This window comes from Martes martes (assembly GCF_963455335.1).
Source record: "Martes martes genome assembly, chromosome: 1".
Lineage (NCBI taxonomy): Eukaryota > Metazoa > Chordata > Mammalia > Carnivora > Mustelidae > Martes > Martes martes.
In genome coordinates, this window is record NC_137888.1 from 75425038 (window position 1) to 75439678 (window position 14641).

Below are 14641 nucleotides of genomic sequence, written 5' to 3' on the forward strand. Positions count from 1 at the left end.
CAGCAGACTCCCCACTGAGCAGGGATCCCAGGACCCTGGGATCATGACATGAGATGAAGGCAGACGCTTAACTGACTGAGCCACCCAGGTGCCTCTCTATATTTTTTTTAAATGAAATTAGAACTACTACCTTATATGTAAAACCTTATATGTTTTATAAATATGTTACCTTACATGTAAAACCTTATATGTTTTATATATATGTTTTATATATATAAGGTATATATGAACTACTACCTTATATGTAAAAAATATATGTATTATATGTAAAACCCAATTCCAAGTAGATTAAAGACCTAAATGTGAAATGCAGAACTACAGAGATTTCTTTAACATAGGAGAATAACTTTATTATCTCAGGTCAGGGAAAGATTTACCAACCAATGAAAAAAAGCAGTATCCCTGAAGGATTTGATAAATTACAGTTAAAATGGTGAAGGATAAGCCAAGAAGGGAAAAGTAGTTGCAGCAATATGACCTACAAAGGACTCATATCCTAAATGTATGAAGTATTTTTATAAATCAATATGAAAGAAAAAGTCTAATGTACCACTTTTTCTCTTCATCTTTCTTGAATATCAGACCATCCAATTACACAAAGCACATTCTTTTGAATTTCCTTTAATGTGGGGCTACTAGTGACAAATTTTCTTTGACTTTACTAGACAATATCTTTTTTGGACACGTTTTCTTGAAAAATACTTAACCAGTTATAGACTTCTAGACTGACTGCTTTTTTCTTTAAGCATGCTAAAGACATTCCACTGCCTTCTGGCTTCCATTCTTGCTATTGGGAGGTTATCTGAGAGTGTAATTCTTCTTTGAATATAAACAGAACTTCTTGTTCTCTGCTGCTTTTAAGATTTTTTTTTCCCTCTGTGTTCCCCAGTTTTGCTCTTACATGTCTAGGATTTTTTTTTCTTTATTTCATCTTGATTGGGATTCATTGGGCTTCTTAAACCTGTGGGTTATTCTCATTGATCAGTTCAGAAAATTATCCATTATCTCTTCAGATACTGCCTCTTCCTGATTATCTTTCTCCTCTCCTTTTGGGATTTTGAATAGATATGTTTTAGACACCTCATTTTCATATCATATCATAAACTTTATTCTGTATTCTTTACTTATTTTTATTTCCATAGAGAATTTTATAATTTTTTTAAAATCTTTTTTCCAGGTCATTAGTTCTCTTTTTAGTTGGGCCTAACCTGTGTTTAACTGTCATCTTTCAAGTTTTTAACTTCAGTTTTTATTTTTCATTTCTATAAGTTCCATTTTTTTCTTTACAAACCAATTATGTCACGATAGTTTTCTGTTCCCTCCATATATCTTAAAGCTGATATTTTATTTTCATGAGCATAGTTTAATTTCCAAAGTCTTTGCAGGTCTTTTTTTAATTGGATATTATTCTTCCGGGTTTTCAATTGTGGTGTTGAGTTTTCTTGCGTTCTTGATTCTTTGTCACTGTGTGCTAGTAACTGAACCTGAAGGATAATTTGCGGGAGAAATTTGAGGGCCAGGCAGGTGACTCTCCTCCCGACAGGATTTGGGTTTGATTCTGTCAGTCACCTCAGTTCACTGCCATGGCTTAATTTCTTTATACCCAAGAAAAACAAATATGGTTTCCATAATTTAGTTTCTAGATATCTATTCTGAAAAATATACTTATATAAAAATCCACTTATACACAAAGATATTCAAAGCAGTATTACTTAATATAGCAAAAAAAATTGTTAACCTGCATGTCTAATAATAGGGGAATGGTTAGAGAAACTACATAAAAAAACCACACAGATATTGAAATGCTGTTAATGTAAGCTATATAATATCATGGAAATATTTTTTAATGAAAAATTTTAAACTCTTAATTTTAGAACAGTTTTAGATTTACAAAAAAAATTGTGAAATAGTACAAAATATATCTCAAACCCAGTAGTGTATCCTAGTATTCACATCTTATATGAGTGTGGTACCTTTGCTATAGTGAAGGAAACAATATTGGTACAATATTATTAACTAAAGTCCTTACTTTATTCAGATTTCATAGAAATATTTTTATAATAAATTTTAAAAAGAGATAAAAATTACACACGTAATATAATTACAAGTGTTATTAACAAAAACCAATGGGTAAAAGTCTAGAACAGTGCTGTCTAATAGAACTTTCAGTGACCAAAAGAATGTTCTGTATCATCAATATGGTAGCTGTTAGTCACACACAGCCTGTTCAGCACTAGAAATGTGACTAGTGTGACTGAAGAATTCCATTTTAAATTTTATTTAATTTTAGTTATTTTAAATTTAGATAGCCATATGTAGTAGTTGCTACCCTTTGGGGCAGTGGGGATCTAGAAAATATTAGAATATTAAAAATGAACTGGGGAAGTGCTTGAGGCTTTTGGTGATTTTCTCTCCCTTTTTAGTTTTTAAGGGTTCTAAATGTTCCAATGATCACATTTTAAAATAAAAACCCTTTAACTAAAATAGGTCACCATAAAATATATGTAAAAGCATTGTTACAAAGTCTAGTAGAAGTTAAAGAGCCAAGTCTGTACCATTTCTTTTTGACAAAGAGTTAAATGTGTTCTGTAGCCAAACTGTTATATTCATTATGACAGCTTTTACAATTTTAGGAAAAACTGATTTTAAAGAGTCATGAGTAAAAAAATTACAAGAGAATTACCTTTCCACATGCTATTCTAGCATCACAGCAAACAATGGAAATTTTTCTGTTTTCTAGTTGGAAATCAAGTAGTCTGTCAGCAATTGGCTCTTTTTCCGGAATATCCACAGAAAGTTGATAAGAAATTGTTTTTAAGTGCTTTGAATCTAATGGGAAAAGAATCACATGAAAGTGGATATTTGTTTAAAATGTTCGAAAACCTCTCTTCTAAAATGAAATTTCAAACCCTATTACAAAAGGATCGCTTCATCAGACTTTTTTTAATGGAAGAAAAATGACGTCCTTCATTAAATTAAAGTGTCTTCTTTTGTTAAAAAAATGAAAACGTTCCTTTGTTAAAAGAAGAGAGATGATTTTTTATTAAGTGGAATTTTCTGGCCTTATGTTTAGTAGGAAATAGTGGAATATCAAGGAACTTTATACTAGGGATTTAGTTTAAACCACAACAAACATTGATCTTTTCTAAGTATCTTTTCAATAACTCTGAGTGGTAGAGGAGCAACCCCATGTTGAGAAAGATTAAGTAATTTACCCCAAATCAGCCAGCCTATAGGGAGAAGAGCAAGGATATAAACCAAGAACTTCTGATTCTAAAAATCAGTGCTCCTTCAATTTTATCCCTAACTAGAACAACTTTACCGCTACCTGTAAAGTGGCCTATTGATGTTGCTAATTTATTTTGATCAATAACAACAGTAAGCAGAAGACAAAAACCTCCAAAAGCCACATAACTGAAACACCAGATTTTCTGAACCATTTTAACTGAGGCATTGACTAGAATAAACATTTTATTTATTTTTTAATTATTACTATTTTTTTAGATTTTATTTACTAGAGACAGAGCAAGTGAGAGAGAGAGAGAAAGAAGGAGAAGGGGGAGGGGCAGAGGAAGAAGCAGACTCCCCGAAGAGCAGGCTCAATCCCAGAACTCCCAGATCATGACCTGAGCCAAAAAGGCAGACCTTTAATGACTGAGCCTCCCAGGCATCCCTGGAACTAACATTTTAAATATTATTTTTTAAATAAACCAATTTCAGCTCTTAGTCATCTGAGCTTTCTATGTTCAACTGATGGATAACATCAGCGTTGAGGAACTCACCTTCTTCAGAAAAATTAGTCTGTCCATTTGTCATTATTGCAAATTGTCTGGCCATTTGTCGCTCCTGTTTTCTACAAAATTGAAAAATATGATGCAAAAGTCTGAAGTGTGTTTTGAAGCTTAAAACAATTTTAGTACAAATTTTAACTGTTTAAACGCTGCCCCTTATTATTTTTATCTTTAAATACTTGTGAATCCAGGCATTTGATCAGTACATACGGGTCTCTACTCTTTAGTCAACAAATTTCTCCAACATGGGGATTCTAAATTGAGCTGAGAATTTGCAGTTGGTAGATTTCTACTTTAAATTGGTGTGTTCACAGAGTTTCTGGGAGCTTCTGAATCTCAGTAACATCCACCTGGAATTTTAATGGGTTTGCTTGGGCCAATTTTTATTCCTTTACTGGGAACACATCTTCAAAATTATAAAATTTGAAAAAACAAGATTCGTCGACAAAAAGCCCTCTGCTTCAGTGGGCCTGAGGTTCAATATCAAAGGCTCAGTTACCTCCGTAGGGCTTTTTCCTTTGCTTTGAGTCTGTCAGCTTCACTGCCATGGGCTGCGTGAGGGTTAATGCAGATTAATTCCGCTGTAGGGCCCTGGGTTTTTTTTTTTTCCTCATAGATGTAGTCAATCAGATTTTGAAAATACCTACAACAGGAGGCCTGAAAAATAAAGAGGCCATTTTTCATCTCACTAGTCCTCAATGAAGATAATTAGAGAGGGGAAAAAACAAAAATGGCTAATGCACTTTGGATAACGATCTATGGTTACTTTTTCCTGGTAACAGCTTTCTTGAGCTAGAATTCACATACCGTAATTCACATCCATTTCAAGTGTACAAGCCACTGGTTTTTAGTGAATTCACAGAGTTGTGCAAAACTATCACTGCAGACAACTTTTAGAACATGAATCCTTATCCCTTGACACTTCCTCCCCATCCTCTTCTCCTCTCAGCCCCCCAAAGCTACTAACCTGCATTGGGCATAGGTTTCCTGTTGTGTACAGTTCATATAAGTGGAGTCAGACACTTGTGGTACTTTATTTCGGCTTTTGCTTAGCATAACGTTTTCAAGTTTCGTCTATGTTGGAGCACGTAAGCATGGATCAGTACCTCGGTTCTTTTTATGACTGAATAATATTCCATTGCATGGATACACCACATTTATTGACCTGTTTATCAGCTGGTTATTTGGGTTGTTTTCACTTTTCAGCTGTTATGAATCATGTTACTATGCACATTGGTGTATAAGTTTTTGTGGAGGTAGAGGTTGTCAGTTCTCCTGGACATAAACCAAGAAGTGTAGTTGCTGGGCTGTAGGTAACTATGTATTCAACTTTTCAAGGAATTGCCAGACTGTTTCTCGAAGGCCAAACCATATTATCTTCCAGTTTCTCTACATCTTTGCCAACATTTGTTAGTATTATTTGACTTTCTGATTATAGCCATCAGAGTGGGTATAAAATGGTATCCTGTTGTGATTATGATTTGCATTTCCCCACCAGCTAACATGTAACCCTTTTAAGCCTTGTGCAAGGGAAGATGCAGGAGAAAATACTTCATACGTTTAAAAATAACACCATTTCCTCCATGAACCTGCTTTAGAACTTACTTCTTCTATTGATTCCAAGTTATTGTCATCAGAGATAATATCCATATTGGAAAGAAATGTTCTTAGATCGCCCCCACAAAATTCACACTGGGGTGATATTTCCTCCTCTTCTTCCTTCAGGGAGGGGAAAGCAAAAATGAATCGATGCCCACAAGGAGGCCCAGAGCCTCTGGGAGCAGCAGGAGTCAGGGCTCTGGGTGGGGCAGGCAAATGTCCAGTAGGGAAGCAGGGGTGGGGCTGACGGATGTGCCAACCTGTGCCTCCTCAGTGAAGAAAGTAAGTTGCACAAATGACTTTACTATTGACATCAGAGTCCTGTTGGGGGTGTGTGGATTATTACAGTGTGTGACTGGATGCAGGAGACAAAGGATAACACACATTAGCCCCAGGTTGGGGTTCTGAATTCTCCTGTCTGTGCTGTGAGGGTAATTTTGAAGGGGCGTGGGAGGCCAGGGGAAGCAACAGGAGATTTGGAGTTAGGGGCTCAAGGGTTGAGGCACTATGGCCAGGTGAGTGTCTGAGGTCATGACTGTGACTGCAGGGGCTCCTGGACAGGCCAGCAGCCAAGCCCAGCACAGGCCTCCAGGAGAAACCCACCTTGTGCGTGGCTCGCAGGTCTCGAGCACTACCAGGCCAGCTTATCTTCCGTTCTCTGGGACTGGCAAAATGGCCACTGTGGGGCCAAAGGGTGGATGAGGTGGCTGGTGCCACCAGGCATTCATCACTGGGGAGTGAGGGCTACTGTCTTGAGGATGTTGAACTACCTGATAATAAGCACTGTGCATGGCTGAAAGTGGAACACTTTGGGAGGAGTGGGTAAAGCCCGGCCCTGGAGAGATGGTGGTGGAACGTCTAGTTTGTCTCCCATGTGACAGGACAGGCGGAAAGAGAGTGTGGCGATGCCATTTCCTTACCAGGGTCTGGGTCATTAGCTTTTCAGCCCATAGTCCCTTCACCCCTTCACCTGCAGGAGAAGGAAGGCGGAGATGCTTCCAAAGATCATGAGCGGGGCTGGCCTCTGCACCTGAAGAGGCTGCAGCTGGAAAGGAGAGCTGGCAGGCCAGCGCCTGGCGCCCCTGTCAAAGCCCCATGAGATCTGCTGTGTATAAAGATCCGGGGGCCAGTGTAGGGACCACTCCCCTGGAAGAAAGGCCACCCCAGGCTTTCTTCATGTTCAAGACCATCTCTGGGGGTCAGCAGAAGAAAACTCCAGACACTTCCTTGGGTACAAGCTTTTGTGGTTCAGCAAGAGGAAGGAGCTAGGTTTGAATCAAGAATTTCAGCCTGAAGAGTCTAAAGGGTGAGCCTAAAGTTTAGAAAAACCTGGACAAATACAATCTGCAAATACTGACCAGTATTACATTCCATGGCATGTTTAGTGTGTCCACCTCATTAGACTTGTAGAGTTTAATGTGCTGCCCCAAGCGGCTATGAGCAGCATGGGGTGTGTCCGCCCAGCATTCCCACACACACATCTGCCTCACGCCGCTCCCACGATGGCTGGCTCTTATTTCCAGGGAGTAAGCCTGCACCTTTAGTGTACCCCGAAGCAAATAATGAAGGAGGTTCCAGTCTGGGGAGGGTGAAGCTTTCTCCACATGGCCAAACCACCCGAGTTTGGAAATAATCATACCACCCATCAGTCCCTCCCAGCTCTGGTGCAGCAGGACAGTGTGCAGTCCTGTTGGAATTATGAGGGCGGCCTTTCCCTTGCCCATCAGCAGAGGCAGTAACTGGTCACTTAAGGTGATCAAGTATGGCAGACATTCACCTTTGTTTCCAGGCCTTGTGGCCACTGTTACAGGATGAATCGTGTCCCTTAAAACAACAGTTTGGAAGTCCCAACCCCTGGTCCCTGGGAATGGGGCCTTATGTAGATATGGGGTCTTTGCGGATGTAAGCAAGTGCGGATGAGGTCATTAGGTCATAATCCAAAAGGACTGGTGTCCTTGGAGAAGAGGGACACCGGGATGCAGACACACAGAGAATGCTGGGACAACCGAGGCGACATAGGAGTGGAACAGGCCCAAGCCAAGGAAGGCCAGGGTTCCACGGGCACGCTGGAAGCTAGGAAGAGGCAAGGAAGCATGCCGTCTGAGAGGGTGGACCGGCTGGCGCGTGGTCTTTGAACTTCTAGCCTTCAGAACTGTGAGACAGTAAGTTGTCATGGTTTTAAGCCACCTGGTTGGCAGTACTTCGTTCCAGCGGCCCCAGCAGACTGACACAGCCACCCTGAGTGCCGTTCCACGTAAAAGAACTCTTTGCCTGGCTTTGTTTTTTAGAGTATGTTCATATCTTCTGTGCAAGTCGTCGCGTGGCTTATTACATTATGTATTAATAAACAAAATTTTAAAAATGTAAAACAATATGAATTAAAATCACCTTGAAGTTGATGCCTAAATTGGAACTCTCTGGTTTGAATGTCAGAATGGGTGGTGGCCCGATGCTAGGCAATGTTCTCAGAGAAGGCTCAAACAGGGTGATGAAATCTTCTTTAAACTACATTTTTAGAAAGAGAGAGAATTGATGCTTGAATAAGTGATATTTACCACGAACACTGTGTACTATTGGACTGATAAACATTTCTTACCTCCAGCTCACATAAAATACTCAGTCTTCGCTCTTCTGGATTAATTACCCATTTTTCTGAAGAGAAAAGCATCAATTTAGAAAGAAAGTATAAAATCTTTGTAACAGAGTCTTCTACTCTCTCATCACCCACTACCCATCTCAAACACACACACACACACACACACACACACACATTTTTACAATGTCTTGAGACCTTTTCCCTATCTCCTCGGGTAAATTCTTAGGAGAGGGCACCATCCCAGTTAAGGGTGGTTTGTTCCCCAGTGGCAGCTGGCCTTTGCTGGCAGAGGGAAGGACTCCAAACATCCATTTACCTCTTAACTTAGAAGCCAGATTTTCAGGTTCAGTTTCTTTGATTACAGAGGTTGCTTCCTTCCCTGTAAAACAAGTGTACATTTGTCATCAATCCTGACCAAGTAGGAAAGAAGTTTAATGTAAAAGAAAATATGCCTGTTGGAAAAACAAATACCCTTATCTGTGTTTGTTTTACCTTTTACCTTGTACCTTTTACCTTTTTTTTTTTTTTTTGCCTTTTCCAAATAGCTTTTTTTCAACTGTGGGGAACAGAGGAAAGCCACCACCGAAGGATCATATTTAAAAATGTTTCCCTGTTCCTTTCTGGTCCCAGACTACTACAGAGATGCACACTTTACTTGATTATAAACGTTGCTTGCAGACTCTTTTGTTTCCCTCTTTCTAAAGTACTACTTTGTCTACCTTATGTCTGTTATTCTGTAAAAGACTTTCCAGGTTGAAGGGTGCTAAGGGTTCTCCTTTAAGACCTGAACTCAACCATGAGAATTATTCCCTCCACAGATTCCATGGCAGTACTGGAAATGGGGAAGATGACCATCAGCAACTTTGAATAAATGTCTAGAAGATTTAAACGGATAGAACTGGAATGATGGAAACCAACCAGATCAACCTACAGTGGGACAGAGGTATGGGGAGGAAGCTGGCCCATTTGCTCACAGAGCCAGGGCCAGCAAGGACTGCTGTTGGAGAAAGAAGTGGGCTTCAGAAAATGATGCACTTCCTATGTGGAGTATCTGGAAAAATTTTAAATGTGTTTTAGGTATTTTGTCCAACAGAAATACCAGCACAGGTATAAAAAATATGTATGCACAAAGATTTTTATTAAGTCATGAGTTGTTAAGGGGATGTCAAAACATCAAACCAAACCAAACCAACTCTGAAATATCTAGCAATCAGTTTTATTACATAAGCCACAATAACTTTATATAAAGGAACACTATGCTGTTGTTTCAATGAATTAGATCGATCTTTCATGACATGGAAAGGTGTCCATCATGCACTGCTAAGTAAAAAAGTTAAAGAAGAGATAAAGTTGCCATTACTCATGGGAAATGTTAATTGTTCTGCAGACTTTCAACTTACAAACTGTTAGCATTAATAAGAAATTTCAGCAATGGGTGGGTCAGATACAAGATTAATATATAGAAATCAATAACTCTCCTATGCATTGACAATAATTAGAAAATATAACAGGAAAAAAGTGTCCAATTGTTACATCAGTACAGGACTATAAAACACCTAGGAATAAACTAGGAAGAGATGCATGAGTCCTTTATGGGGAAAAAAACCCCCACAAAACTATGAAAGAAGATCTGAAAGAAATGGAGGGGCACACCTAGGCTCTCTAGGTTCCTGCCTGGTTCAGACCCAGCGGCCATCAGATGAGGTGGCTCTGCCGCCTTCCTTGGTAGCCTAGGTAAGCAAACCGAAATCCGCACTGGTCAATTCCTGTAAATGCCTCAAGGTTAAGAACAGCCTATGGGGACAGCCAACTAAGATTCCCAAATATCTCAAACCCATAAGCTCTCCAATTAAAAAATTTCCTTGTTCTGCTCCGGGGTCTTCTCTGTAAGAACCTCCCCCTGCCCCCGCGCTTGTCTGGGGAGCGCTCCTGTCTCCTGTTGGGCACTGCTCCATTTCAATCCATGTTTGCTCAAACTTAGACATCTGAAAATGCCTCAGTTTGTCTTGTAACACTGCTAAGATGGGGTGACAAATCAACTTGTCAAGTTCCATTGAAAAACCCCATCAGAATTACTGCGTAGATCAATTTGGGAATGATTAACATCTTTTTAGTATTTGGTCCATTTTTCTGTTAGATTTTGTCACTCTTCTGTGCAAACCCTGTAGTGTCTTTCTACTTCATTCCCATTTATAAAGATCTGGTCCTCAATTGTCCCTTTGACCCTCAGATTCTCCTCCTACTTACTTCCCTGCAGCCACACTGACTGTCCCCTTGTTCTGGGAGGAGGCCCGTGCTAGTCCAGTCCGGGTGCCTGGAGTTCTCTTTCCCCGGAAACTGTTCTGGCTCATTTCTCTCACATCTTTGAGGTCTTTGCTCAAGTATTTTAGCTTCTCAGTGAAGATTTCCCTGAGCACCCCATGTAACCTTGCACCCCTCCCACCCAACATCTCCTGTCCCTTCCTCTCCTTTTTCCCCTCAGCATGTCTATTGTCTAATGTACTAAGTATTTGCTTATTTTGTGTATTATCTACCTCACCAGCCTCCCCACACACCTTCCACACTTTAACACCAGATTACTGAGACAGGGTTTTTGTTTGTTTGTTTTTCTTCATTGCTATTTCCCTAAAACTGGGTCTGGACTATGATGGGTGCTTGGCATGTGGTAGGTGCTCGATAAGCCTCTGATGAATACGTGACATAATATAAAAAAATAGAAAAGTTCAAAGAAAAGGCTATTCATAATTCCTTATACTGGGATAAATTAAAATTTTCATTTTTATATATTTCTTAATGGTTGGCATTTAGAAACAGCATGCATTTTACTTCTTTTTTTTTTTTTTTTTTTTTTTTTTTTAAAGATTTTATTTATTTATTTGACAGACAGATCACAAGTAGGCAGAGAGGCAGGCAGAGAGAGAAGGGAGGAAGCAGGCTCCCCGCCAAGCAGAGAGCCTGATGCGGGGCTCGATCCCAGGATGCTGGGATCATGACCTGAGCCGAAGGCAGCGGCTTTAACCCACTGAGCCACCCAGGCGCCCCTGCATTTTACTTCTTAATAAAAAATGAAGACATATATCAAAACATAAGGGCAGATTTTTTCTTGATGCGAACATATCGCCAAGCCAAAGCTAAGAAATCAAACTACTCACTCCTCTGCCTTTTGCCAGAAAATTCTTGAAGCCAGCTTTCTTCTGTTTGTACTGATGTTGGAATTCCTGGATACAAAGTGTGATATATAGTCCTGAAGTTTAGACAAAGTGTTAGTTTTGAGTATATCTATAGAGTTGTTAGCAGTTCTTTGGAACACAGCACATTTTAACAGTCAAATACTGAAGGTACATAAGAGAGCCTGGTTTCTATTTTCTTTGAAATATATCCTTCCATTGTTATCTCTCAGTAAAGTCAGGCACAGTATGTTTTCATCATAGAGCAAGTGTTCCTGAGTCCCAGAGGCTCCCAATACCATATCCCCACCCCACCCCACCCCCGCCCAGGGAATAAATTACCACCCCTATATCAGTGCATGTGTGTTGGTGGTGACAGTGATGGAGTGTGTGTTTAAACATTTATTTGAATTTAAATGAGACATATTGTACATTTTATTTATTTAAGTAATTTCTACATCCAACATGGGACTTGAACTCGCAATGCTGAGATCAAGAGTGCTATGCTCCTCCAGCCAAGCCAGCCAGGTGTCCCATTTAAATAGCTTAAAAATAATCCAAACCTTTTTTTTTTTTTTTTGAAGGGTTGAAGCTCAATGATTTGTAATCAAACAATTGGTATTCTTTCTACAAGTAGTTCTTACTTGAGTTATCACTGACATGATAGGAAGGCAGAAATATATTGATTTTTACTAGTTAAGATGACTGTTACCAGTAATAAGTGAGTAATAACTATTGCTTCAAGTTTCTTTGCCTCTTTGAATTTCAATTTCTTGTAATAACTTGCTGGATCTTCTGAAGTTATCAAATATTTTTCAAATAATTGAGTCAATTTTAGGTTCTCACTTTTTTTTTTTTTTAAACCATTCTTCATTCTCTTTATGTCTCTACCTTACTTTTTTAATGCTTGGTTCCTTGGCACATTGCATCACTGGGATGTTTTAATCCTGAAATGACTGAGTATTGTAATAAGTGAAGAATAACTCTGCCAAAGCCACCTCTGCAAATCTCTGGGGGAGTCCTGTTTATCTCACCTACCAGATAAATAAGTTATAGGGACCAAGGGTAAAGGCATATATATATATATATATATATATATATGTGTATATATATGTATATATATGTATACACACACACACATATATGAAGATTTTATTTATTTATTTTATTTATCAGAGAGAGAGAGAGAGAGAGAGCACACACAAGCAGGTGGAGCGGCAGGCTGAGGGAGAGGTAAGAGCAGGCTCCCCACTGAGCAAGACCCTAACGTGGAACTTGATCCCAGGACCCTGGGATCATGGACCTGAGCCAAAGGCAAACGCTTAACCAACTGAGCCACCCAGGTGTTCCAAGGTTAAGGGCATATTAAAGAGCAATCCCTAGACAGCATTGAATGTTTGGCGCTTTTTTTCCCAAATTCAATCGTTAGCAAAATCAATACATTATCCACCAAAGGCTCTTTGCCTTCCTGAAACCAATACCAAAGATTGTTTCTGAAATTCTGTGTAAAGATGGCAGGTGACTGAGGATAACAAAATTAACGTTTATAGAGAACTTACTATGTAGTAGTCCCTTCACAACAGTTGCCTTACTCACGTTATTTCATTCCAATTAACAAAACCTAATCAAGGCTGTATTAATATTCCCTTTCTCCAGGCAAGGAAACTGAGGCTCTAAGGAACTTCTGAAACATTGCATGGGGCAGATGGAGATGGGGCCCTGACCTGTTCGGCTTCAAAACCTGTATTTCTCCACATTCATCTGCCGCCTACAGTTGGCCCCATTTTCAACCAGAATAGTAATAGGGCAATTAAAAATAGGAGGTGAGCCAATAGTGGTTGCATTTTTATGACTTTTTAAGGACAGATTTCCTCAAGAACGCAATCTCATGAAATTCACCAGAGAATGCTTGGAAATATAAAAGAAGCATCTTCTTAGGAAGATTTACAAGGGGAAATTATGAATTTGATCAAGTAAAGAGATGTTCCCATATCATAGGAAGTACAGGTCAAGATGGCATTTGAGCACCCGGTTCCCTCCCTATCAAAGATCTTACTGAAATAACAAACACAAACAAACAAACACAAAAATAGCCCTGGAGGGGCCCCTGAGTGCCTCAGTCTTTTAAGGTCCCACAGTCCTGGGATAGAGCCCCAGAGCCCCTCATCAGGCTTCCTGCTGGCGGAAAGCCCGCTTCTCCCTCTCCCTCTGTCTCCTGGCTTGTGCGCTCACTTTCTCTCTGTCAAATAAATAAATAAAATCTTAAAAAAAAAAAATAGCCCTGGAAAATAAGAAACATGTCATCAGTAGACCAGTAATATTGAAGTCCTTAAAGAACAAAAATAAATGTCTTTCATTTGATGGAAAACCAGAGTGGAGAACACCACAGCTTCAGACAAAAGAGGTAAGTAAAGTTCTTCTGGGAAGTTCTTTGCTCAGACTCAACCAAATGCAGTGAGGAGGGAGCTAGGGCCTGCCATCAGAGGAGTTCAAGAAGTCAACTCAAAGCAGTTGGCCAGTGCCACAGCCAGGCCCCTTCTTCTCCCCTTATATAGGAAGGTTGTTTTTATTTCCAGATGAAGCCCAAAGAACTGCTTCCTACAAAGAGCAGGCAGCCTCTCTGGGGAGATTTTGGGTCTGAAAGAGAAGCAGAGCACAGTGAGAGTTTCCACAGGACCTGCCCGATAGGCCTGGATGAGGAAGGAGGAAGGGACACCCCACCCAGAAATGAAATGCCTGAAGAACTCTGACCACACAGCAATGTGTCCTTATCCTAACTCTAGTAATAGCGGGGCATCCAGCTTGCCTGCTTCCTGCGGACACTCCAGGAGAGGCTGGCTCTGACAGGCCCCATCCAACCCACGCATGCACGAATCACCGCCAAGCCTCCAGAAGAGTGCTCTGAGGAACTACTCAGCTGCAGAACGACTCCGTTCTGGCTGCCTACCGGCCATTCATTTATAAATACAAACTGATAACCCTGGCTTACCAGTCACCTAGGGGCAATCAATAGCATGGAAGAGAAGCACCAAGATAAACAGAACTCATCCTGAAAAGAAAGAACTTCAAAGAACAAAAAAGAACTTTGGTGTAAGAATACTCTCAAAAAAGATTTACAAGCAACAACTATTTGAACAGCAACACAGAGCAAAATCTGGTTCTTGGAAATGATAAATATGAACAACGAAATAAGAATTTTTGTACAAGGGCTGCATATTATCTTATAAATACCCCAAATCTTGAAGATATCTGAGAGGGCCAACAGCTATCCAGTAGGAGTTCTAAAGGAAAGAACAGAGACAAATGAAAGAAGGAATCACATGCCACCAGTGTCTAAGAATCAGAACGATCAGCAATACTGGGTACTAGAAGGCAAAGAAACAATATCTTCAGAGCTCTGAGGAAAAGGGCTTTAAATGTATTCTTTTATGCTGTTATATTATTAATTAAGTATGAGGGTAAAATGAAGAAATCTCCAGACAGGCAAG

The 14641-nt window shown here is 39.8% G+C and overlaps 1 protein-coding gene across 1 annotated transcript in view; it reads right to left on the minus strand.

Annotated features, from left to right (window-relative positions):
- ERICH6 (glutamate rich 6) overlaps positions 1-14641 on the minus strand; it is a gene marked incomplete at both ends in the record, with an annotated part of 32976 nt that overhangs the window by 12652 nt on the left and 5683 nt on the right. The window contains 8 exons of the mRNA XM_080801762.1: positions 2684-2829; positions 3783-3853; positions 4291-4448; positions 5397-5510; positions 7779-7895; positions 7987-8042; positions 8303-8365; positions 11139-11230. Coding sequence (XP_080657888.1) covers positions 2684-2829; positions 3783-3853; positions 4291-4448; positions 5397-5510; positions 7779-7895; positions 7987-8042; positions 8303-8365; positions 11139-11230 — 817 coding nt within the window. The remainder of the gene's footprint in view (positions 1-2683; positions 2830-3782; positions 3854-4290; positions 4449-5396; positions 5511-7778; positions 7896-7986; positions 8043-8302; positions 8366-11138; positions 11231-14641) is intronic.